At 50.6% G+C, this 27,256-nt stretch overlaps 1 protein-coding gene across 1 annotated transcript; it reads right to left on the bottom strand.

The window, feature by feature from the left end:
* Positions 1-307: 307 nt before the first annotated feature.
* Slc7a9 (solute carrier family 7 member 9) lies at positions 308-23,263 on the bottom strand. Its single transcript, XM_035449541.1, has 12 exons — positions 23,177-23,263; positions 18,096-18,243; positions 17,540-17,782; positions 16,988-17,113; positions 16,506-16,605; positions 15,646-15,690; positions 15,024-15,147; positions 14,211-14,314; positions 5,327-5,423; positions 4,305-4,454; positions 2,453-2,627; positions 308-372 (listed from the first exon to the last, which is right to left on the bottom strand). Exons 1-12 carry the CDS (start codon positions 23,261-23,263, stop codon positions 308-310), a joined length of 1,464 nt encoding a protein of 487 aa, XP_035305432.1.
* Positions 23,264-27,256: the final 3,993 nt, after the last annotated feature.

A 27,256-nucleotide genomic window follows, 5' to 3' on the forward strand; every position in this document is an offset into this window, starting at 1 on the left:
GACAGGGTCCTGGTTGGCCTGGAACTCACTGTGTAGACCAGGCTGATCTCAGAGTCACAGAGCTCTACCTGCCTTTGCCTCTTGAGCTTGCATCGTCACATATAGCACTCCTGATAACTTCTAATAACATCTCTTACCTCTATTTAAGACCCTTAACTCACAGAATTAAGGATAGCTAAAAATCATAATATTAAACAAATATCTGAATACATGTTTTCATTAAGGAAAACACCAGGAAGAAATAACCACAAATAATTGCTTACAAAAATAAATGGATTGCAGCTTTGGGCTATGAATGATGGACTCTTTATTCCGGGTCCTTCTCTGGTGGGACAACTTCCATCAGCAACTGCAGGTGTTTAGTGACGGGCCCTGCACAGAAACCACAGCATAAATGCAGTTAGAACAGTATGGTCCAGGGCTTCACTGTCCTGACTCTGGGCAGTGGGGGGACAACTGACGTTCAGGGTTACTCAGAACTGCCCTGCTCGCTGCGTCAGTTTTTCAGAGGTTGGTTATTTTCTACCAAAGAACCGAGAACTCACTGTTTTATAATCTCCCCAACACTACAGGGAAAGCATGACCCAATTCTGTGTATTTGCGCACTAGCAAAGCTAAAGTAGCCAGGACTACATTTTGTTTAAAATACAAAATTGTGCGTTTTTGTTTTCATCACCTTAAGCCACATCAACATATTTTTTGTGCTTTGTTTGTTTGAGACAGGCTTTTGCTGTGTAGCCCAGGGTGGCCTCAAATGGATGGGCCCCTGCTTCTGCCTCCAGAGAGCTGTGGCTAGAGGTGTTGCCATCATGCCTTAACAGTTCTCAGACTGAGAGGCTTGGTTCTCCAGATTGCCAGTTAGCCTATCCGCAACTGTAACTTCACTCTGACGGTCCGTACCTTCCTGCGGCCTCTACTCTCTCTGAAGAAGTTAGGGGCGAGTGATGTCAGGAAAGGGGAAGTAAACCATAGTTTACTTTGGTCAACAGGAAATAAATTCTCCTGAATTCTTCTGCCACTGTGAGGCGAGTGAGGTACCAGCTTTCACAGCTGAGTGAGTGTGGGCGGAGCGCGTGGCACCACTCAAGCTGAAGGTGGCCGTCCCCACCTGTGCTCTGCTGGGCCCTCGTCCTATGAGTCCCTGTGTTAACGTACAGGTGCCTGTGTCCATCACATAGAAAGGCTAGAGGAACATTCTTGTCAGAAGGCAGGTTTTGTTGTTGTTTCTCTTGGTATGGGGTCTCTCTGTGCAGCCCCTGCCTCGGCCCCGTGTCGGGACTACAGGCCCACACTGAGCCCAGCTACAAGAATGGCTTTTAAGTCACACCAAGTGGCTCTAACACCCAACACCCTTCGCTGGACCCAGGATTAAAGTGTACAGCCCCACCCCTGTCTTTAAGGGACACACCATACAAGGAGGACAGCCCCACCCCTGTCTTTAAGGGACACACCATACAGGGAGGAGAAACGGCAGGGTCCCATCACCACCCAGTGCTGCTCAGGAGCCTCGAGACTTTTTTGTGAGTGGAGTTTCTTGCATCTGAATCTGCTTTATAGCAAGCAAGAAAGAAAGCACTGACTGTGATATCGTTAGACTATAAAATAAGGCGCAGCTGAGTTCAGTGACACACCTATAACCCCAGCACTAGGGAGGCTGAGGCAGGAAGACCCAGAGTGGAAGTGCCAGCCTAGGCTACATAGTAAGACCCTGTCAGATCACAGAACCAGGTATAGTGCAGTCTGCTTGGCACCATCCATTCTGTTTAGAAATGAGAAAGTTAATGTAACTAGCTTTTAAAAACACTTGTCTGGCTGGGCCTGGTGGTACACAAATCCCAGCACTTGGGGGCAGAAGCAGGCAGATCTCTGTGAGTTCAAGGCCAGTCTACAGAGTGAGTTCCAGGACAGCCAGGGCTACACAGAGAAACCCTGTCTCCAAGAAAGCAAAACAAACATTTATCCAAACAGCTGAGGACCAGGACAGCAGAACACAGAGACCTGTAGCCTCAGTGAGGGGAGCTCCGCCCTTGTCCTATACCTGGTTCTAGCTACCACTTTTGGGTGTCTCTGGGCTGCTACTGAGCCTCCTAGATGTCTGCCAAGGTCTCTCAAAAGAAAGCAGTGACCATCGCTACGCTGAGAGATCCTGCCTCAAAACAATAGAAAGCAGTGTCCTGAGAAGGCAGCATCTGGTGAGATTGTGTTGATGCTTCTGAACGGCACCCTCAGGGGTGGTCTTGATGGGAAGTTATCAATTACTGTGCATTTTGCAATGCAACAGAAAATGGCTACAGTAATTGATGGGAACAGAGGACACCAACAGTGGATCCAGAGGGTGACACCCGGGCGAGGGCAGTCCCGAGAGGAAGGGTGACATGCTGAAAGTGAAAGGACCTGAGCTGAGTCCGGGAGTCCGGGGCACCCTCCTCACGGCCCTCCTGGGGATACTTACTGGAGATCCTCTGGGCCCATCCGAACTTGTAGTGAACAAAAAGGAAGTAGAATATAAGTCCACTCAGTATGAACAGCACGCAGTAGAGATACTCCCAGGCTGGCTTACTGATGATGGGGGCCAACACCAGAAAGACGGATATGAGAACCACAAAGATGGGGATGACGATGGGCACCTGCGGGCAGACCGTGAGCGCGTCAGCCATGGCCCTGCACAGGCTTCCCTCTGAACGCACTGGGGACCGTGCTCAGGCTTCCCTCTGAACGCACTGGGGACCCTGCGCAGGCTTCCCTCCGAATGCACTGGGGACCGTGCGCAGGCTTCCCTCTGAACGCACTGGGGACCCTGCGCAGGCTTCCCTCCGAATGCACTGGGGACCGTGCGCAGGCTTCCCTCTGAACGCACTGGGGACCCTGCGCAGGCTTCCCTCTGAACGCACTGGGGAGCCCCGAGCAACGCGGCCCATCTTTCCACCCATTCCAGCCTTGTCTCTGCTAGGACATAAAAAGCACACCCTTCACTGGAACTCTTAAGAGTGGGCGTATTCCCTCCCTCCCAGTGCCTCCCTTGTCCTGGTATAGATTGGAGAAACTGATTGATGGTGTGCAGTGTCCGGCTCTAGTTCTGTGTGACTTTTTCCTCCACATGTTAACCCTGAATCCCTGCAAACAGGTGGTTGGAGCTGATGGAAGGCGTGCACACCTGACGTGCCCTGGATGGGGGTCGCTGTGACTATTCAGACTTGACGTGAGTGTCTAAGCTCTGAACCCAGGCTTTAGTCTTCAGACCTCCAGCTGCTTGTGCTGGTCTGGAGGGTCTGACCTGGCTGGCGCACACTGAAGGAGGTATTGTCAGCTCACTGGTTACTGTGTTTGATTCTGTTTCTCCTGAAGCTTTGTGAGCACTGTTGCTGGGAAATTAGGGAATCGATTTCCTAGCTGTTATCTCAGGGTTGTGAATTCTGACTTTTAGCAATGCATTGTTGTTTTGTTTTTTAAATCTTTGTCTTAAGTGATGCTTTGAGTTGAGGTGTTTGTCTGATAAAATCACAATCTATTTTCTATTTACTCATTTGCCTGATGTTGTGGTTTGAAAGAAAATAGCCCCCAAAAGGAGTGGCACTATTAGGAAGTGTGGCCTTGGAGGAAGTGTGACCCTGTGGAGGCGGCTTTGGGGTCTAATACATGCTCAAGCCACACCCAGTGAGACAGTTCCCGTCCTGTTGCCTTTGGATGTAGGATTCTCAACTCCAGCACCATGTCTGCCTGCTTGCTGCCACACTCACTATGGACTAAGCCTACAGGGAATGGAGCGCCCCCTACCCTGCCCCTGACTACTGCAGCCCTCCTTTTTTTTTTTTTTTTTTTGTGTGTGTGTGTGTGTGTTAGATCTGTGTATGGGAAGCTGCCCGCTTAGGGGACGTGTGGTCGGGGGTGACGTAGAGTGAGAGTTTCAGGTGCCTGGGTTTTGATTTCAGTTTCACCTGAAAGCTGCCGCGCCGGCTGGCTAGGTCGCTCTGTAAGTAAGGCTTTTCCCTATTAAATACCTGACTCTGTATTGGTAATTTCCCACTTTAGATCTGTGCGTATGCATTTCCAGAAGCATAAAGGAGCGTGGTGGTAGGCACGCATCAGCCGTGTGATGTGAAGGACCAAAGTTCACTGGGCATGTACACAGCCGGGACCAGGGCTGGCCCCAAAGTCCCATCAGTGTGTGAGCATGTCAGACCTGGGCAGAGGGGGGACACGGGTCCTCTTTACCGCTGGGGCGCAAGTGCAGGAGGATGCAAAGAGCATCAGAAATGGCCGCCTTCCATGTCTTTGCAAAGCTGCTGTGACAGACACTGACTTACCTTGATGGGTCTTTCCAGGTCTTTCCTTGTGAATCTCATCACAATGAGTCCTAGGACTGTCATCCCGTAAAACATCCAGGAAGCAAAACTGAAATAATTGACTAAGGAGTTGATGTCACCAGGGATGATGTAAATGGTGGCTATGATACCCTAGTAGGAAGAAGAGTGACATGTTAGGCCATTGGTGCACACAGACCTTGTCCTTGTCCTCACAGAAGCCTGGAGCAGCAGCTCCTCCTGCGTGTGGCCTTCCTCGGCCTCCCAGCAGGCAGGCTCAGCCCGGCTGACTCTGAGAGTCGGACAGCGTTTGAGTCTATGAAGCTGTGCCTTTTCATGCGTGTGCTGTCTCATACATGTGCGTGCACACGTGCATACACGATCTTTCTCTACAGCCCAGGCTGGACTGAAACTTGTGATCGTCCTGCCTCAGCCTCCTGTACAGATATAGACACCAAGTCTGAACTGAAGTCATGATGTTAAGCAAAAAAAACCCTCTCTCTCTCTCTCTCTCTCTCTCTCTCTCTCTGGCACGCACACACACACGCACACATTTTGTATACCAGTTTTAGAAGGATGACTTTAACTTGGGGAGGGTTTTCATTACGGGTAGGTGGTGCCTGATGAAATTCAGAGCTGGCTGTGACTGCGTTTGTAGCCTGGTCCTGGACCAGGGATCCCAGTTTCTGGGACTGTTTGTTCATTTTCAGAGTGGGTGGGGAAATGACCGTGCATGTAGTCCTCTGGCCCTGAGAAGCCACCACCAAGTTAACAGGCTGAAGTCAGAGGCCGTTAGTCACCATGAAGTTCCTTATCCCCCACCCTGGGGCTACAGGCCTTCGGGGTTATCTGAGGCCAATCATATGCCTCAGACCAGATAAGTACATATGTGTAAGAGCAGGACGCATGAGCGTGGAAGATGCTGGGTTGCGCCCGGGAATGAGGGAGCCTGGCTCACTGGGAAAGGCCTGGGCTCAGCAGCACAGGCCTCCCTCCTCTCCTGCAGAGGGAGAACTCATACTTACATAAAAGATGAGGGCAGGGGCAGGCGTGAGGCGCTTGACGCTGATGTACGAGAGCACTTTGAGCATGTGGCCTTCTCGGCCTGCCACATAGATGAGTCTGAAAGAGCAATTCGGGGAGAGTGCTGAGGACGCACCAGTGGCGAGGACACACTAGCGCGTCCTCGAGCAGGGGCTGGAGGGCCAAGTGTGATGGTAACTGCAGCTGTGAGGAGCTCGTCCCGGTACCGTGGAAGTCATTAGGTCAGGGCAAGGGTGGACATGGTTTATGAGTAGATACTTGCTCGACTCCCAAAAGTTACGAAAGAAGGAAAAAAAACAATTAGTCCAGGGTGTGGGACCTGGGGCCGGGAAGCAAACATATCCTAGTCCCTAGGGTCCCAAGGCACAAGTGACTGACCCCCTTCCCAGATTCCTCATCCAGCAAGCAAATGGTTAAAAATGTGCAGCAGAGACAAAGGAAAGATCTAAAATATGTAAGAAAGTTGCCGTGCTCACGCATCTGAGAGGACTTGCTCATCTTCCAGAGGATGCAGCTCGGTTTCCAGTCCCATACAGGTGACAAACCTGTGTGACTCTAGTCGGAGGGAATCTGACACCTTTGGCACCCCCACCCACTCTCACAGAAAAAAATAACACGGGCTTTGCAGAGATGGCTCAGCAGTTAAAGGGTGCATTCTGCTCCTGCACAAGACCCAACGTGAATTGCCAGTAGGCACGCTGGCCATCACAGCACGCCTGCTGCTCCCACGGCTATTCACATGTGCACATGCTAACAGGCACGCACACTGAAAACTGACCATAAAAATCTAAACAAAGCATTTCTCAAATATGTCAATAAAGACTACAATAACTAGCTACATTGTAACATTGTAATAAAATCCCACAAGCCAAAGACATCTACCCAAGACGCCTTGGCAGCCTCTTTGAAAGACAGACAGCCATGATTTAGGTAGAGGTACTAACTACATAAGGGCACATGGCTTCATTAAGTCCTTTGATAAAAATGTCTACAACATAATTCCATAATTTTGTAAGCAACTAAAATTCAGACAAGTCTTGTTTAATATACTGGTCCTTTTCTCTTCATTGCTCCAGAGATGACATCAGGACTCCTGCCACTGAGCCACGTCCCAATCAATACTGCTGCTTTAACATAAGCACAGGATCCACTTTTCTCTTCCAAATACACAACTGGATAAAAAAAATTTTATAGCAGCTGATGCTTAGGGTTCTACAATCTAAACTTATAGATTGTTAACAAAAAAATTGAAAACACTACAAGTTTAGATTGTAGAACAACATCAGCAACTTTAGCTTAGAGAGAAAAAAAATCCTTCCAGTTGAAAACCAGGGTCTTGCCGGGTGTTGGTGGCGCACACCTTTAATCCCAGCACTCAGGAGGCAGAAGCAGGCGGATGTCTGCGTTCGAGACCAGCCTGATCTATGGAGCTAGTTCCCAGACAGCCAGGGCTACATAGAGAAACCCTGTCCTGAACAACCAAAAACTAAAATAGGTAAATAAAAAAATCAAGTTACTGTGTGAGCCAGCAATTCTGTTCCGAGGAATTTACCCAAGATGAAAATATGCTCCACGTCAAAGATTACATACATGAAAAATACATAATACTTCACAGCCCAAAATAGAAATAACACAAAAGTTCAAGTGGTGATAAACAAGTTGTTTACCATACAACGGAGCACTGTTATGCAAGGGGAAGAAATGCACTCATACACTGCAAACGCCAATGAGAGGAACGATCTAGAACCAACATGGTTACGGAAGCAGGTCTGCCCAAGGTTAGACGGAAGGAGCGGCAGACATCGGGTGTGAGGAAACTCTTATATTTACCACAAGTTATAACCATACAGAAAGTCTTAGGGGACTTGTAATTTTATTTGTAAATTAGTTGTGGTGGCTCACACCCTTAGACCCAGCCCTGGGGAGAGGGCAGGTCTCTGAGTTTGAGGTTAGCCTGGTCTACATAGTGAGTTGCAGGCCAGCTACAGGGCTACGAAGTAAGACTTTTAGAATATTTGTACTTATTTTACACTGCCAAGAAACTATTGGAAAATGATATTTAAAACCTAGATGTCATGATGGCATGAAAAAGTATGCAGGGCTTTGGAATAAATATGACTAGTTGTTCAAGAACTGAATACTGAAAACTCAAAACAATGGTGGTGTGGTGGGTCAGAGTCTATGCCCGTGAGTTGAAAGACTTAGTGTTCACAAGACAACATCTCCCACTGTGTATTGAAAGAGGCAAGAGAGAAGCACCAATTCCTGTATAACAGGAAACCCATGGAAATAACATTTCTCCACAGCAATTTTAAAAGCCAAAAGGGACTGCTGAGATTGCTTAGTGCAAGCCCGTCAACCAGAGTTCGATCCCAGGAACCCATATGATGAGAACTAACTCCCAAATATTGTCCTCTGACCACCCCCCACCATGTGTGGGATGTGGGTACCCACTCTCAAGGCCCACAAATGTAGTTTTTATAAAGCCAGGGGGACTTGGAATGAGGCAGTACTTCACCCAGCAAAGGCATACAGGTTACAATTGGAGAAGAAAAATTTCCTACAACAAAAATAGGCTAAAGGAACTCATGACCGACTCTACTAAAGATACGTGAAGGAATCGTTGCAGCTGAAGTGAAAAATGGCAGCATCCATGAGGCTACAGGGAAGAATGATCCATGCTAGAATAATACGATGAGGAAAACATCACACACCACAAAATCAGAAAATGACAGGTGCCAGTGCACACGCTTCAGTAACAGAATCTATGTGGTCTTAATTCACTGATCAAAAGACACAGCTAACTGAATCAAAACAGCGGATCCTGCTGGGGGTGGTGGTGCATGCCTTTAACTCAGGAGGCAGAGGCAGGTGGTGAGAGTTCCAGGACAGCCAGGCCATGTCGAAAAACCCTGACTCAAAGGAAAAGCAGGAATGATCCAACTGTTGCCTCTGAGGAATGCATCTCACCGTAACAAACACATGCTGCCTTAGGATTAAAGGTGGAAAAGGTTTCTTCAAGCAAATGGTAGGGAAATGAGCAGGTGTTGCTGTTCTAATAACAACATAGACTTCAAACTAAAATAGAGGGTCACAAAATACTAAGGAAGCCCATAAATCAACAGCAAGGAAAAAACCATAGAACATACAAATGCATGGAGGTTAAGCAACACACTATTGAATAGTGAATGATCGTGATGAAAAATTAATGTAGGGGCTGGAGAGATGGCTCAGCGGTTAAGAGCACTGACTGCTCTTCCAGAGGTCCTGAGTTCAGTTCCCAGCAACCACCTTGAATGAGATCTGGTGCCCTCTGCCGGCGTGCAGGCAGAAGACTGTATACTATACATAAGTAAAATCTTAAAAAAAAAAAAAAAAGAAAAAATGTAAAAATTCCCAACTTCAGCACCCCCATGTTCTCCAATTTATAAGCTATCCTAGCAAAAATACAGAAAAATACCTGAATTACATGACATAAAACAAATGGACTTACTATCTACAGAATATTTCATTCACTGTAGCAGAACACCTCAGTGACACCTGGAACTTCATTTAAAATGGACTACAGATTGGGACATAAAACAAGTCCTAACAAATTCTGTCTGACAGAATAAACATACCCAAATGTATGGTGATTTAACAACACACTGTTAAATGAGTGGGAGTCATTGAAAAAACTTAAAAAATGCAAAAATCTCTTAACATCAAAAAAATGAGAAGAAAAAAAACCATACTAAAATCCACAAGATGCAATGAAGATATTCTGTAAGGGAAACCAGAGAGAGCCGGGCAGGTGCTGGCACCCACCTTTAATCCCAATGCTTGGGAAACAGAGGCAAGCAGGTTTCTGAGTTCCAGGTCAGCCTGATCTACAGATCAAGTTCTAAGACAGCCAAGGCTACACAGAAAAACCCTGCCCCCACCACCAAAAAAAAAAACAAAAAGGAAAGAGAATAAGAAACCCCAGAGCAATCTTGGTGAAATGGCTAGCGGTTAAGAGCACTGCCTGTTCTACAGAGGACCTGGGTTTGGTTTTCAGCACCTCACACAGTAGCTCACAGCCATCCATAACTCTAGTTCTAAGGGATCTGCTGCTTCTTCTGACCTCCATGGGCTCCTGCATACATGCACTTAGGCACACACACACACACATTTTAAGATGCTAAAAACACTCAGTGTTAGAAAATACAACCCCCTAACTAATATCTAAGACAGGTAAATATCCATCTGTAGAAGAATAAAACTAGATCCTTAACTCTTGCCCTCCACAAAAGTCAACTCGGTGGCTCGGGAGATGACTGAGGAGGTGACTGCTGCCAAGTACGAGGACCAGAGTTTGGTCCCTCAGGATCCACATTAAAACAAAGCAGGCGTCAGCGGTGTGACAGGACCACTCTCACTGGATGAGAGACAAATTGCACAGGAAGGAATCTATTCTTCGTACATTACACCACTCTCGGCCTTAATTAGAGATGCTTCCCTTTGCAATAAATGCAGGTGACTGCAGAGCTGCATGGCTGCTCAAGGTGCTCAGCTCTTGCAGGATAGTTACACCACCCCCTCGAAAGTTCAGGAAACGTACCATCTGGAAGATACAAGAAGGTCCGTGTATCTTCTGGGCATGATACGACCAATTCAAACATGGTCTCACAGCAGCTGCAGCTGCCTGCACTGGACCTGCAGAAGACTGAACCTGTCAACAGTCAGTCTCGGGTTGGGAAGGGACTCTTAGGACCTTCGCCCCTTCCTGAACTATTGGCTACTGGTGGATCAACTCCAAGTGGATCAAAGGCCTTAATTAATGTAAGACACGGAACTTGAAAAACACTGCAAGAAAGACTCAAGTAAGGGCTTTCTGAGAAGGGCTCTTGGGGTGAAATCTTGGCCAGCCATACATCTGACAGGGGATTCATCTCTACAGCACCCAAATCACTCAAGAATGAAACTAGAGGGGCTGGAGAGATGGCTCATCGGTTAAGAGCACTAACTTCCAGAGGTCCTGAGTTCAATTCCCAGCAACCACATGGTGACCGATAACCATCTTGAATGAGATCTGGTGCCCTCTGCTGGTATGTAGGCAGAAGACTGTATACATATAAAACAAAATCTTTAAAAAAAAAAAAAAAGAATGAAACTAGAAAAGTCATCAAAACCTGGGCTAGCACACAGAACCCACAGAAGAAGAAATACAAATAAACACTTTAAAAAGTGCTTGACACGTGGCTGGCCAGTGAGATGGCTCATTAAGTGAAAACAGTTGGTGTTAAGCCTAACAATGGAGTTTGGTTCCTGGGGCCCACATCGTGAGAGGACCAAGTCCTGAAAGCTGTACTTGGCACACAGCCTTATCTGACGGGGATGGCAAATGTCATAGAGCCAGCACAGCTGAGCCGACGATGGCTGCCATACCACGTTTGGTTTTGATCTCTGCCTGTCGCATACTGGGGGAGGGGGCTTTTAATATTTGTACAACTTGGGGATATTGGATGGAAAATTTCTTCGGAATCATTTATGACTTCTCCCAGGAGTGCTTCTAAGCTTCCCAGGAAAGTCCTGAGGCTTTTAGGGAGGATATCCTTATCTAATCGAAGATCTTCATTACACTGTACAGGTGTGACACACACATAAAGAAGCCAGAGGTCTCTTTATGAGGCTGTAAAATAGCCTAGAAACATCTGTCCCTGTACTTACTCAGGAACAAGATAATCAAAACAAAGTAAACTTTTAATGGTCACCAAGATTCGGTGAGCCAGAGGAATTAGTTGGCCACAGATCAGATTACAAGCCTCCTCCTAATGCAGACTCAAGACAATTATGTGGCATATATAGCAACAAGATTAGCTGGAGTTACCTCTGCCCTACTCAGGGACTTGTATTGAGTGGGAAAGAATGGCGTAAAAAGATGATAAAAGAATGATATGTCAGCCAGGCAGCGGTGGCGCTCGCCTTTAATCCCAGCACTGGGGAGGCAGAGGCAGGTGGATCTCTGTGATTTCAAGGCCAGCCTGGTCTCCAGAGTGAGCTCCAGGACAGCCAGGCCTGTTAAGCAAAGAAACTCTGTCTTGAATAATGAGAGAGAGAGATGTCAAGACCTCCCTTTCTTAGAAAAGTTAGCTCATCCACAGCCACTGTGGTGTCATATGACCAAGAACAAAAGAATGTCAGGATTAGACATATAAACAAATTCTATAAAGATATAAAATACAAACCTTGTATTGTGACAGAATTTGAATAGTAAATACAACAACTTTGGCTTGAGGATTTTTCTTGGGCACTCTGACCATTAAGAGTTAATAATCCCGTGCTTGGGACATGGCCATCTGCCAAGACAAGCCTGGAGATTTTGTTTTGGCTGAGCATCCTTGAAGCCACCAAAACTACTAGCCGGAGGACAGGCTGTCATATGCCTCTAGATTCTTAAGGATTGGGTTATGAGGTTAATGAGTAAAAATGATTATAAAAGATAACTTTATCAATGATGATTAAACTTCAGGGAAAAATGATTGTAAAAGATAACTGTTCTGTCAGGGTTTATCAATGACCAAGAGAGATGCAGGAGGAAGTGAAACACTTGTATACTTTGAAACACGAATCTATCCCTGATCACTGAATTCTCTTTTCTTATCATTTTCTAAATTTGAATTAGAAACAAGATTGTTTTACATGACAATCCCAGTTCCCTTCTCCCTCCCGTCCTCCCCTACCACCCCCCAACTAAAACCCTACCTGTCACATGTCCTTTCTTCTAATCTACACCTGACTCGACCTTTCTGCTCCCTCATGACCTCTGCATCCTTCCTCTTCTTCCCTTCTCATTCTCGTAGCTCCCTCCCCCCTCTTCCCATGCTCTCAATTTGCTCAGGGGATCGTCACCCTTTCCCCTTCTCCAGGGGACAATGTTTGTGTCTTTTAAAGAGTCCTCCTTGTTTCCTACCTTCTCCGGCAGTGTGGATTGTAGGCTGGTAATCCCTTACTCTGCGTCTAAAATCCACATATGAGTGAGTACATACCATGTTTGTCTTTTTGTGATTGGGTTACCTCGCTCAGAATGGTTTCTTCGAGTTCCACCCCTGCTCACTGAATTCTGTATAAATAAACACTCCAGCGGCTAGTCAGTCAAGCCACAAGATTCTCCCGACCTGGCTCACACTTCCCTTGACGACTCCAGACCTCCTCTCTGGGACCTGTCAACCGCCAAGGCCGGCCCCTGACAAGGACTGGCCTCCACATGTTCGCTACAGTACTTACACACCCTCAGACACACATGCATGTACACAAATAAGTGTGATAAAAACAACTTCTAGTTTTAATATGGAAACCAGTGTTCAGCATCATTAGCCTCTGAAAATTGTTTCAGGATTCCACTCACTCTAGTCAAGATGGTTACTGTCTAGAAAACGGATGCCAACAAATGCTGGCAAAGGTGTGTGGGACTGCAAACTGGTACGGTCGCTGGAAATCAGTGTGAGCCTCCTCAGAAAGCTGCAACCAGATCTGCCAGCCAGCCCAGTTCTAACTCGTGGGTAGCTACCCACAGGACTCTTGGATCCTACTACAGAGACTCGTGTACATAATGGCTACTGCTACTTTAGTGATGCAGATTTCAAAACTTGTAGGAACTGATGTGAACTGTTTTTCCAGAAGGAAACGGTAAGAATGGGAGGGGATGGGTAGGCTGCGCAGGTATCCAAGCACATTGTAGCTCAGAAACACAAGCAGCTATTCGCTAATTAGAGAACAAAATTAGGCCAGGTGGTGGCGGCACACGCCTTTAATCCCAGCCCTCGGGAGGCAGAGGCAGGGGGATCTCTGTGAGTTCGAGGCCAGCCTGGTCTACAAAGCTAGTACCCGGACAGCCAACACACACAGAAACCCTGTCTCAACATAAATAAATAATAAACTTTACATAGTAGTATCAAGATCCAAGACTAGCCAAAGGTGTTTTTCTTTCTTCTCTGTCTCCTCCCCCTCCCTCACCCCCTTCTCTCCTTCCTCCCTTGCTAGGGACAGAACTTGGGACCTGGTGCACGCTCGGCAAGCAGTCCACCACTGACCCATGGCCTGAGCCCCAAATGATTTTGAAAGGTCGGGAGCCAGGCCCTATAAACACTTCACTATAGCTCTAGCAAAATTATTTTGTGGTGCTTATCATTTTTAACGGGTGATATTTGGCAGCACCACCTGGAAGTCTATCCATTCAGAGCACTACCCTGGGCAAAGGTGCGTTCCAGAATGTTCCCCACAGCAGTGTTCAAACAAACAACTCACGCTCAGCCCATCCCACAGGCTTTGTTAAAGCTGTGGCTCTCACAAACAGAAACAGCACTGGTGGGCTCTGGGGCAGTGGCAGACTACACCTGTCCGCGTGACTAGCCCCACAGCTGTCCACAGAGTCGAGCTGTAACGGAGACTGACGCAGCCTTCAAGCCTACAGCATTACCATCGGCCCATTTACAGGAAAGCCTGTCAATTCTTGGTCAAGTCTGTGCACATATCAACATGACAGAATGTCCAGGAAGGGTCATCGGGGAGAAAATGCAACATGGAAGCTGCCACGTGGAAGCCACGCCTTGTTCACCTAGTGACCCCTTCCCTCCCCTTGTCCTGGAGTGGCAGCACTCGTTCCCCGGTTTAGAGCCCAGGCCCACTGAACTGCACACCTCCACCCTTGGCTCCTTCACTGTGAGGCTCAAGTCACATCCCTTGTCTAGTCTTCAGGGGTTTGTGCATGTGTACCCAGCATGCTCCGGGCTCAGCCCCCAGGTGGGGCTTAACCTGGCAGAACCCTAAGCGTGCGGGGGGTCCCCCGTTGACTTGGTTGTCCTCTGCCCACCCCGAGAGAGTGACAAGGTGGCGGTGCCCTACCTGCCCGCTGTAAAGCAGGTCCCATTAGCAGCACCGATGGTTGAAAAGGCCACAAAAAGTGGGACTACCCAAGATGCTGGGTAGAGGACGCGGTCTCCGAAGGTCTAGAGAAAAGCAGAGGGCACTCCTGAGGGCTTTCGCGGGGCACCCACAGCCCCATGCCACTTCGCTGTGCCCGGTCTTTGGGGCCCTCTACTGGGGAAACGTGAGAAGCCTTCAGAGCCCCCCAGTCTCTTGCAGCTGACAGGACTCTCGTCCACCCCATGCCAGTCACCTCTCTTCCTGGCCGACTTCATCAAACTCACCTCACCTCAAGCTCTGCCTCATCTTACCTCACCTCCTGAGCATACCTCATTTATCTTTCTTCTTGGCCCTAGCTCACCTCACTTACTTCCTGGCCCTACCTCACCTTAGTTACCTCACTTCCTGACTCTAACTCAACCTTAGTTACCTCACTTCCTGACTCTAACTCACCTTAATTACCTCACTTCCTGGCTCTAACTCAACCTTAGTTACTTCACTTCCTGACTCTAACTCAACCCCACAGGCCACTACTAAAGTCACTCCTTTCCCTCACTTGGACAACCCTTCCCCTTCCTCAGGGGACTCTGGCCCAGGGTCCTTCAGGCATTGCTGCATGCACCTCCCCAGGGAGGGAGGCTAAGGGCCTGGGAGCCACAGCCCACCTCATGCTGACCGTCTCACACCCCCCCCCCCCCGCCTCTGGCCCCCAGCTTAGATGTGGCCCTAGTCTTTCTGCTCTCTGAGTCTCCCTCCTCCCAAAGGTCACTGCCCCCACCCCCTGCAACTTACCACCGCCACAGCCTGGGACTGCAGGAGCTCTGTTGGGGTCATCACCGTGAAATAGGCAACATTCATGAGGATGTAGCACCCTGTCACCAGAGAAATCCCAATGACGATGGCCATGGGCAGGTTTCTGAGGGACAAAGACACGGGGACCCAGAGTCACACCAGAGCATCCCGTGAAACTGCTCTTGGGGCCACCAGGCAGGGGGTCTGCGATAAAGTAGGCCCGGCAAAGACGAGCGAGACTTTCTCCACGGCTGGAGAACTGGACGGTTGAGAGCAAAATAAGACAGAGATGAAGGAAGTCCGTGTCCTCCCAACCACCAACCATGCCACTGTCCAGCAAAGGCAAATGAATGGGGACAATGAACCCGCAGGACACCGTGGTTCAGTCAGGGCCGGGGCGTGGCCCAGGGGTAGAGCACTTGCCCAGCATGCTCAAGGCCCTGGGTTTGATGCCCCCGGGGGGTGGGGAGTGCCACGCCACTGAGCAGAGGAAGGAGGCTGCAGCGCCACCTGGTGCCCCACAGAGGAGAACTACGCCGTGGGAGCACCACCACCCACGCCGTGGGAGCACCACCCCCCATGCCGTGGGAGCACCACCTCCTCCCCCGGGCGATGCTCTTACCTGTAGGGGTTTCTAAGCTCTTCGGTGATATAGTTGAGTTGATTCCTGGACAAAGAAAAGTAGGAGGGGTGACACTTATGACCTGCCTCGTCTTAAGACAGCTCAGTGTCAGAGCATCTGCCTAGTGAGAGGCTGGCAGCCTGGTTCCATGACGGAATGTCTTCCTAGCCAAGTGCAAAGCCTGGGGTTCCATCCCTACCATTAAATATAGGGCAAAGTAAAACTATGCAAGGGATGGCAAGCACTGAAAAAAAGGGTCCCAAAGAGCGCTTTTCTACACACACCAGTGCAGGGTAACTTCTACCCCATAAGGTCCTGGCGGTGACAGGCCCCCGAAACTGCCAAGGGCTCGGTGTCTGTCAGTGGGCTAGGTCTTTGTTCTCTGTGGGAATCATGTAAATTTTCAAAAAACGGTCAGGATACTTTGAAAACACGGGAAGGAGTTGAAAGAGCGGGAGAAACCGATACCGGTGTTTCAGGGGCAGAGCAGCATCCCGGTGGCTCTGCTGCAGCCTAGAGGGATGCACGCATGTCCATCTGTGTTCGCAAGGCTTCATGGTCGTGCTCTGTCCCACTCAGACGGGGTCGCCCCGGGAAAGATTCTAAACGGGACTTTAGCAAGCCCTCACGGCTCCAAGCTAGGAGGGGGCAAGCAGGGTTCCGAACCCCACAATCTCATCTACAGAGTGGGGGGGACGTGTGGAGGTGAGGGTCTGTGCACTTCACATACAAGAACTATAAAGGCCGAGTTAAGGGTGCCACCGAACCCCAGAAGGGAGGCATCTTTGTTTTCTGTGGCAGCTGACAGGAAACCGTCCTAAAGAACCACTAGGAGACTCGGGTTTCTCAGGAGCACTTACCACCCATCATAGGCCCAGAGTCCGTTGTAAAATGCCAGGCTGATGGCGCCCACCGAGGTCTGCGCACCCTCGAAAGAGTTCTGAAAGTTCTTCGTGTTCCCTGGAATGAAGCCAGATGGTTCAGAGGGACGTCAGCTGCCAGCTGACGAAAGGGTCGCCCATGCAAAGCGCAGACGTAGGTGCTGGGCATGTGGCTCCCTGGGTAGAGCTCGCCTAGCGTGCACGAGGCCCCAGCTTATTAAAGGAGCCAAAACCACACGTGGTGGCACACGTCTGTCATCCCAGCACTCAGGATACTGAGGCCGGAGCAGCCCATACACCTGGGCTACACAGTGAGTCCCTGTATCAAAAACAAACAGACAAGCAAACAAAACCCAGCAGACTAGTACATGAAACATAGAACATACATGGGCAAGACTGCCCCAGAAGACAAGAAGTCACACGCCGGGTGGGGCCTGCTGTCCCGCCCTGCCACAGCTCACCTTGGGCCAGGAAGACCAGTCCGCTGATGACAATGATGGCCACGATCACCAGCTTGGCTGCCGTGAAGACATTCTGGACGTAGCTCCCAAGCCGCACGCTCAATGCGTTCACCGTCGTGATGAGCACTGGGAAGACCCAAGTGGGGGGTAATATGCTGTTTTAGGGTTTAGTCATCGTTTCCCTGAGCGCCCGGCAATCTCTTTTCTGTTCTTCTAATTCCCCGACATCCTCAATGAAGGGAGCAAACCCAATAAGCTAGCCTCAGCACCACGATGTCGATCCTTGAAATCCTCCTGCCCAGTCTCAGGCCATGAAGGAGGAGCAGCCAGGCCCTAGACAAGGAAAGCCCCTCCTGCAGCCTCACAGGCCTAGGGTCTGCTCAACACCTGCTGGGACGGCCAACCCTGGCCTGCTTCACCGGACCTTGGAAGCCTACTGGGCCTCTCTCTGGGTGGGGAGGGGGGAACCAAGACTGGAGTCCCGGAGCCCCAACCACGCACCTTCCCTGCCTTCCTGGGGTGGGGGTGGGGGGCCTGAGGCTTGGTACTCACAGATGGCAGCGGCAGCCAGGAGTTTCACGACCACTTGGGGAGGCTTGCAGCCCAAGTAGAAGGCTGCACACACATACTCCGAGAAGCTGAGGCAAATTATGGCGAAGGAGGAGGGCTTTATGACAACCATGCTGGTCCAGGAGAAGAGGAAGGCGGGAATGGGGCCAAAGGCCTCCATCAGGTAGGGGTACTCACCCCCCGACTTGGGGATCACTGTGCCAAGCTCTGCAAAGCACAGGGCACCTGGAAGACAGAAGAAGGGACCCACCCCTTGAGGCTTCGCCCTATTCCACAGAGTCTTCCTCCTTTGGGTGCTCACAATCTGAATCGTCCCGTTCTGGCCACTGGACCTTGAACAGCAGCCAGAGTCACCTGTATTTACCACACACCCGTTGGAAGGAACCCAGCTGGCAACGGAGGGGCAGGCCTACAATCCTACCACTGAGGAAGACTTAAAGTTGGGGGACAGCCTGGGCTACAAAGTGAGAGAGCCTGTGCTCGTGGCTTTGTGTCCACACTGGAAGGGGAGGGGTCACCAGGGAGTCGCCTCCATTACCCAGTGTAGCCAGGATTCCACAGGCTGCCCAGATGATGAGACAGGGCCCCACGGATTCTGTGTTGGCCAGCACAGACTTGGGGGAGATGAAGATCCCGGAGCCGATGATGGTGCCCACAATGATACAGATGCCGCTGATAAGACCCACCTGTGTGTGAAGGATGGAACTGATTCTACCAGCCACGCGTCCACAGGGACAGAGGTGACTGTCCCCAAAGTCAGTGTAGCCACGCGTCCACAGGGACAGAGGTGACTGCCCCCAAAGTCAGTGTAGCCACGAGTCCACAGGGACAGAGGTGACTGACCCCCCAAAGTCAGTGTAGCCACAAGTCCACAGGGACAGAGGTGACTGCCCCCCAAAGTCAGTGTAGCCACGCGTCCACAGGGACAGAGGTGACTGTCCCCAAAGTCAGTGTAGCCGCGCGTCCACAGGGACAGAGGTGACTGCCCCCAAAGTCAGTGTAGCCACGAGTTCACAGGGACAGAGGTGACTGCCCCCCAAAGTCAGTGTAGCCACAAGTCCACAGGGACAGAGGTGACTGCCCCCCAAAGTCAGTGTAGCCACGAGTCCACAGGGACAGAGGTGACTGCCCCCCAAAGTCAGTGTAGCCACGCGTCCACAGGGACAGAGGTGACTGCCCCCCAAATTCAGTGTAGCCACGCGTCCACAGGGACAGAGGTGACTGACCCCCAAAGTCAGTGTAGCCACGCGTCCACAGGGACAGAGGTGACTGACCCCCCAAAGTCAGTGTAGCCACGAGTCCACAGGGACAGAGGTGACTGCCCCCCAAAGTCAGTGTAGCCACGCGTCCACAGGGACAGAGGTGACTGTCCCCAAAGTCAGTGTAGCCACGCGTCCACAGGGACAGAGGTGACTGCCCCCAAAGTCAGTGTAGCCACGCGTTCACAGGGACAGAGGTGACTGCCCCCCAAAGTCAGTGTAGCCACAAGTCCACAGGGACAGAGGTGACTGCCCCCCAAAGTCAGTGTAGCCACGAGTCCACAGGGACAGAGGTGACTGCCCCCCAAAGTCAGTGTAGCCACGCGTCCACAGGGACAGAGGTGACTGCCCCCCAAATTCAGTGTAGCCACGCGTCCACAGGGACAGAGGTGACTGACCCCCAAAGTCAGTGTAGCCACGCGTCCACAGGGACAGAGGTGACTGCCCCCAAAGTCAGTGTAGCCACGAGTCCACAGGGACAGAGGTGACTGCCCCCCCAAAGTCAGTGTAGCCACGCGTCCACAGTGACAGAGGTGACTGCCCCCAAAGTCAGTGTAGCCACGAGTCCACAGGGACAGAGGTGACTGCCCCCCAAAGTCAGTGTAGCCACGAGTCCACAGGGACAGAGGTGACTGCCCCCCAAAGTCAGTGTAGCCACGCGTCCACAGGGACAGAGGTGACTGCCCCCCAAAGTCAGTGTAGCCACGAGTCCACAGGGACAGAGGTGACTGCCCCCAAAGTCAGTGTAGCCACGAGTCCACAGGGACAGAGGTGACTGCCCCCCAAAGTCAGTGTAGCCACGAGTCCACAGGGACAGAGGTGACTGCCCCCCAAAGTCAGTGTAGCCACGAGTCCACAGGGACAGAGGTGACTGCCCCCAAAGTCAGTGTAGCCACGAGTCCACAGGGACAGAGGTGACTGCCCCCCAAAGTCAGTGTAGCCACGAGTCCACAGGGACAGAGGTGACTGCCCCCCAAAGTCAGTGTAGCCACGCGTCCACAGGGACAGAGGTGACTGCCCCCAAAGTCAGTGTAGCCACGCATCCACAGGGACAGAGGTGACTGCCCCCCCAAAGTCAGTGTAGCCACGAGTCCACAGGGACAGAGGTGACTGCCCCCAAAGTCAGTGTAGCCACGAGTCCACAGGGACAGAGGTGACTGCCCCCCAAAGTCAGTGTAGCCACGCGTCCACAGGGACAGAGGTGACTGCCCCCAAAGTCAGTGTAGCCACGCGTCCACAGGGACAGAGGTGACTGCCCCCCCAAAGTCAGTGTAGCCACGAGTCCACAGGGACAGAGGTGACTGCCCCCCAAATTCAGTGTAGCCACGCGTCCACAGGGAACAGAGGTGACTGACCCCCAAAGTCAGTGTAGCCACGAGTCCACAGGGACAGAGGTGACTGCCCCCCAAAGTCAGTGTAGCCACGAGTCCACAGGGACAGAGGTGACTGCCCCCCAAAGTCAGTGTAGCCACGAGTCCACAGGGACAGAGGTGGCTGACCCCCAAAGTCAGTGTAGCCACAAGTCCACAGGGTCAGAGGTGGCTGACCCCCAAACCTCAGTGTAGCCACGAGTCCACAGGGACAGAGGTGACTGCCCCCCAAACCTCAGTGTAGCCAGAACAACCCAAACGGACTCGGGTCCCAGGCATGTCCACCGTGTTCTGCTGTCATGGGAACACCAGGTTACTTTCCCTACACCGAGACCTCAGAACTGCAGCATGCTTTGGCTATACCCTATACCACCCATTTCACTGAGGGGGGGATTGAGGCTGAGAGGATGAAGGCAAAGCTTAGCTTGGTTCCTGCCTTCCATGCAAACACTGATTTAGTCAACAAGCTTCTAGAAACAGCCTGGAAAAAAAAAATGCCTCTTAGTTGGTCAGAACAGAAAAGAGTTCTCCAATGGCCAGGACAAGGGACACCAGTCATTCCTGCAGAAGCTGAGGCATGACTTTGAGGCCAGCCTAGGCCTCCTAGTGAAACTCTCTTTAAAAAAGAAAGAGAGTGCTGTGGAACAATCTTTGTATTACTCTCATTGGTTAATAAAAGAGTTGACTGGCCAATAGCTAGACAGACAGAGGTTAGGCAGGACTTGCAGACAAAAAGAAGGCACAGGGGAAAAGGGGGGTAGTCTTGAGGAGATTCGGAGAGAAGTAAGATGAACTTGCCATGTTAAAAAAGGTATCAACGGGCTGGAGAGATGGCTCAGTCATTAAAGGCTTGGCTCACAACCAAATAAATAAATAAATAAATAATAAAGGTACCCTCATGTGGCAGAGCATAAATAAGAAATATGGGTTAACTTAAAAGCTGGGCGTTGGTGGCGCACGCCTTTAGTCCCAGCACTCGGGAGGCAGAGGCAGGCGGATCTCTGTGAGTTTGAGGCCAGCCTAGAGCAAGTTCCAGAACAGCCTCCAAAGTCACAGAGAAACCCTGTCTCGAAAACACACACACACACACACACACACACACACACACACACACACACACACAAAAGAAATATGGGTTAATTTAAGTGTAAGAGCTAGTTAGTAACAAGCATAAGCTATCAGCCAAGCATTTATAATTAATATTACATCTTTGTGTGGTTATTTGGGAGCTGACTGTCCCCCCCAAAAAAAAAAATCACCTATGACTCAAAGACTCAGAGTCCCGGCCAGAAGCACCACCAGATAAGCGGCAGGGACCTCACTGGTACAGTGATAGAACTTTTCTATAGTGACACTTCAGGTGTCCAAGCTTTCTAAGAGAAACAAAAACAAAAACAAAACCCAGCTGCGGAAGGCAGCCAGATGGCTCAGGCAGGAGGATAAGAGGATCAGGAGTTCAAGGTCATTCCTTGGCTATGTAGTGAGTTTGAAGCTTTCCTACAAGAAAAAGAAAAAAAAATGCACATTTTATTTTGTCTAAACTTAATACCCACTAATGAGTCTAAAAATAAAGTAAGATTTAAAAGCTGAAGGAAAAGGCTGACTCAGGTCTGTACTCAACACCGCCGCCCAGGGCTCTGCAAACACAAACAGAGAACAAGCGGGCAAGATCGGCTCACCTCCAGCTTTAGGCTGAGCAAGGCAGCCTGGGTTTCCTTTCCTTCTTAGCACCCCCTACCCAGCCAGGGTATGGGCTTGTCTCCAGGACCTTCCTCCTGCAGAGGGACTGGGTTTGCTTGCTGTGCTGGATAGCTCCAGGGTCCCAAGGTCCCAAGAAGAAACTGCTGGAATCAGGACCCTGTCACTGCCCCACAGCTGACAAAGACTCCATGCCGACCCATGGTTGGGATAGGTTATTCCTCCATCAGGTCACAAAGCTTCATGCCATCCCTCTCCAGTTCCTCCAGCTGCCAGGCAGTGGGTCCCAGTGGTCCCACCGGGACCTCAGTCCTCCCATGGTGCCCTTGGAGCCATCTGGCCCCAGAGCGAATCTTGAGCTGCTCTGGGCCCTGGCTCTTCATTCATGAGCCTAAAAGTCTCCTGGCCCTTCTTGTCTGGTTCCTACCCTACTTACACAACTGGGACAGGCACGGAGTGGAGAGTCCAGCTCGAATCTATCTCACTCCTGCCCTGGAACTCCCTTCCCTCAGCCTCACCTCAGGGCATTCAGCCGGTCCCACCTGTCAGAGTCTCACTGATGGCTTGGGCTCTTTGGTACCACAGCAACACAGTTGCTGGAGGCTCAACCATTCCCAGCACAGTGGGACAGAAGAGGGCCAGCTGTTGTGAGAGGCCAGAGTCCCCGGGGGATCCAGGCACCAGAGGCATCTCTGGCCCTTTTAGAAAAGACTGTTGGTTTACAGGCTCCCAGGGCTCTCAGGATAGATAGATTGCTGACACAGAGGCACACACACGGACTTCAAGTATATGTACACATGAACATCAAAAGAGTTTACTAAATTCACGGTTGAGTGTGCAAGAGGCAAGTCCAGATAACGGTTCCTTCTTAAATCTACTCTACAAAAGTCAGCCAGGGTGCCAGAGGGCCAACTCTGCAGTTAAGAGTGAGTGCTGCTCTTGCAGAGAACCCGAGTTCTATTCCCAGCACCCATATGGTGGTTCATAACTGCCTGTAGCTTACAGCTCTGAGACAACTGGACACACAGACTGAAAAAACAAAACAAAAACAAAAACAAACACAAAAAAAAAGAAAAGAAAAGAAAGGAAAAAGGGGGAAAAAAATCACAGCCTGCCATCCCAATCCTTAGGAGGCTGAGGCAAAAGGATCTTTAGTTCCAGGCCAGACAGACAGAGCCACATAGCAGAGGGCCTTGGTTCAGTAAACAAACAAGCAATCCTGTCCTTCAGGGGACAGTGGGGCCAACACTGCCCAGCACTGGTTGGTCAAGCCCAACCCTGCTGCTTCCCACCTCTTTCTGGAGATTTGTGGCCTTGGGTTCATTGCTCTGGATGGATTTCTCATCCTCTCTCCGTCTCCTCAAGCTTGGCTCCTCCATCGTTCCCCACTGCTAGCTCCAGGGCCTGGAAGGAGAGCGTGAGCACGAGCTTGAGTCAGCCAGCGCAAGCAATCACAAAAGGGGGCTTCCTCAAGGTCTCTCTTGTGCTTGGGTGTCTAGGTGGCTGAAACCAACTCCAAAAGCAAGGAGCTGCTCCAGCTGAGCAAAGCACAGCCCTCGGTCCCCTGAGGACACTCTGCTCCACTCCAGGATAAAAGTCAGACAGGAATGCAGTCCGGGCCACAGAGCTGCCCGAGTCTTCCAATGTTATTTTGTGTCCTCCTTCGCGCCCCAGTACATTTAAAATACGCTCTACTTTTATGACCCCCGGGGCACTGTTTTCCAAAAATAAAAAGAGATTGTCACACATTACATATGTAATAGCACACACCTGTACTCCCTGCACTGGAGAGGTAAATTCAAGGCTGGCCTGGGCTACCCAGCGAGTCAGGTCAGCCTGGGATACATGGAAAGACTGTCAAAGGAAAAAAGAAAGATAAATAAGCCCAAATGGAAATATACAGAAATGTCCCAAGGCAGGGAGGGTTTGGGGGAGTCAACAGGCTCAAGGTACAGCTAGGTGATGGGGGTACCCTCTCTGAATCTCTCTAACTCCCTTCTCTGCCTAGGCCCCAGGCAGGACAGAAGTGGGCCTTCCCATCACCGGGGACTTACCTTGACGATGCTTGCTCTGTTGACCACCGCCCAGCCTGCAACTGCAAGGCCAAAGCCCAGGAAGGGCCATGTCTTGTGCCCAGGCGTGGAGGAAGCCAGAAGGTACAGAGGTCAACAGAGGTAATTATTAAACCCACCCCCACCCCTCCCCTTCTTTTTCCTTCTAAGCAACAAGGCATAGACAGTTATCACTGTACACGAAGAAAAGGGCCAGATAAGCCCAGCTTCTCCCAGAAATGTTTCAGTTTTGTTTATCTATGCTTAGATCATTTTTGTTAGAGAATGGATTCCTCCGGATTGAGGCCTTCCTGTGAGGAGGACTGCCTGCAGCAATGGAGACCGCTCCTGTCGCTGGGGAATCATGGCAGACAAACTTTGGAACCAGCCTCTCATTATCTCCCTGGGCCGGATCTGGAGATGATCAGGCAACTCCCAAGTGCTGAGTCTGTAACTTCACTTCCCCGTTGTTTTTCTTGCCCAGCTAGGAATTTCCTTCAGGGAGTCCTGGTGCCCAGAGGGAGTGGCAGGAGGCTGGGTGAGGCCTTCCCATCAAAGGTGGGGGGGGGGCATGACTCACATAGGATGCTCCGGTTCACCAGGACTCTAGCCAAGTATCCCTAGGTACCCATCACACGCTGCTCAAGGAACCCAGGACTGGGTCACAGGACCACAGAGGGGAAAAGGAACACGATGATGGCATCTTCACTTCCTGCAGTGGGGAAACTGAGACCCAGAGAGAGCCAGCAACAGGAGGCTCTAGAGTCCAGTTCCATACCTCAGACCTGAGTGGGAGGAGCTGGAGGTTCCAAGGCTGGGCTCAACTGGAGTCTTGGCTACTGGTCCACACCTCAGGCCTCCACCACCCTTATCTCACAATCACCACTGGAGCCAAAGCTGCCACTCAGACATTATCAGAAGGGCGGGAGCCAGCAAGGGGTCCTCTATCTCCAGACCAAAGTGCCTCATTTAAATATAACAGAGTCCCCACAGGGTGGCATGTAACAGCATCCTCAGGGCAGGGCAGGATCCTTTCTTAAGACCTTCTGGAGAACAAGGGATGCTCATTGTCCCAGAGCCAGGGAATGACTGAGAAGCCCCACGTTTGTTTGGTTTTGTGTTTTGTTTTATTTTCTGTTTTAAATGCTGGGAATTTAAACGCCCCAAGCTCCTCCCTTGATGCAATTATCAGCACCCTCGCTGTTAGCCTGCCCTTGGAGTTCAAAGTGTAGCCACTGAACTTTTCTTCTCTTGCTATGCCCTTCTCTGGATACCAGCTCAAATCTGTGCTTCCTAGACACTGCTTGTCACTGTCTTTGAAGACAGCGCCTGGCTGTTACCCCACCCTCCCCCAGCTTAGCAAATCTTAGACTTTTACCTCCCAGCCCGCCTGCCTACATTCCCAGGTCTTCTGCGTATAAACTTGAACATGCATGCCAGTGAGTATGAGGACAGAGGTCAAGCTCAACTTTGTCGGGGTGGTATGTGAGGGTGTGGGCTACGCTCATGTGAGGAGGTCAAAGGACAACTTTTGGCTCAGCAGGGAAGGGCACCAAGCCTGACGACACGGAGTTCGATCCCTGGGACTCCACTTTGTTGTTGTTGGGGGGGGGGTTGTTTTTTGTTTTTTTTTTTTGAGACAGGGTCTCTTCCTGGTCTGGTGTTGGGGATGAGGCTGGGCCAGCTGGCACAGTCCCCAGGATCCACGTGCTCTCGCTCTCTCTGTTTCCCCAGCCCCTCACACTTGGGAGCAAAGCAGCTCTGTGACTTCCAACTCAGCGTAACTCTCTCCTCTCAACCCCAACAAGACTGTCTTCAGGGTTCGGTTGGAGCCTCTAACTTACCCCTGCACGATCTGGAAAGCCCCACTTCTCTCCGTCTCTCTCCAAACCCCACCTGCTCAGAGACTCTCTGAACAACAACAACAAAGACACCAAAAAGCCCAGTTCACATTCTTGGTGGCTACTGCAGCTTCTTCCCCTGAGGTGGCCAGACATCCAAGTCCCCACCTAAGTGCTCAGCTTTTGACCAAAATTGGGCACCAGTCCAGCTTGTGGCAGACGTTTCATCACCCCTCACCTGCAACCTGTAAAATCTCCCTGCTTTAGTACTATGGTATGACTTTGCTGTCCTCAATCTCTGGGACGGGAGAACCCACTGGGAGTCCCATAAGCCAGTTGTCATACTTTTCCAGGTCGTCTTCATCTGGCTTACTGCGTGGGTGGAGAAACTTATCATGGGCAGCGGGCAGAAAATCTATTACTCGAGGATATTTTTTAAAAAAAGGACTCTGATGGGGGAGGTCCTTCTGTGTGTATGTCTGTCTTATTGGTTGATAAATAAAGCACTGTTGGCCAATAGGGAAGCAAGTTAGGCAGGACTAGGAGAGGAGGAGGATTCTGGGAAATGTAGTAAGGGAGTCGCCATGTGATCCCATGAAGAAGGGACGCATGCTGCCGGTGTCCTCGGTAAGATGAGTCTTTATAAAATATATAGATTAGTAGTTATGGTTGATAAAGACTGAGCTAGCAGATGAGAAATCCTAGTCATTGGCCAGCAGCATTGTTCCTAATATAAGTCTCGGTGTGTTATTTGGGGGCTCTAAGTGGCGGCGGAACTCAGGCAGCTGGCGGAAAGAGTTACTGTTACAGGACTCTGTCACCACCTCTCATGGGGGCATTAGACCTGTTTGCCTGCCCAGAGCTCTTTGCAAAGTGCCCGTCTGTAGGCACTGCGTGCCTGGAGGTGGCTCAATGCCAGAGGCCAGCAGGGGGCCTGTCCACGGCGTGTGGGTCACTCCTTAAGCATTCCTGAGTATCACACTTCCAACACAACCTATTTGTGTCTGCAGAGTACAACAGGATGGTCCTTGGGTCAACACTGCTGCCAATGGGCTGGCCTTTTCTTTTCACTTTAAAACTGAGGAATCTTGACACATTGCCCAGGCTAGACCCCAAACTTCTGAGATTCTCTTGCCTTTGCCTGCTCAACAGCCAAGATCACAGGTGGAGTGGATCCGGACCGCCCTGAAACCCCCTCAAACTCACTCAGTCTCTATGCACAAATTTGATTATAGATCTGAAGGTGAAGCTGATTAACCTGTAATCCCAGCTACTCAGATGACTGGGTCAGCAGGATTGTGAGTCCCAGGCCTGCTTGGGCAGCTTAGTGAGACTGTTATTAATCCCAATGGTGAGAACTAGACCTCTACCACAATTTGAGCCAAATTTGAAGCAAGCTTGACTTTTACTGGGGTGTACCCAAGAGCTGGCCAGCAACTGCCTCCTAAATCAGGTTAAAGAGAACAGCCCAAACCCACTT

This window comes from Cricetulus griseus, chromosome 9 (genome assembly GCF_003668045.3).
Source record: "Cricetulus griseus strain 17A/GY chromosome 9, alternate assembly CriGri-PICRH-1.0, whole genome shotgun sequence".
Classification (NCBI taxonomy): domain Eukaryota; kingdom Metazoa; phylum Chordata; class Mammalia; order Rodentia; family Cricetidae; genus Cricetulus; species Cricetulus griseus.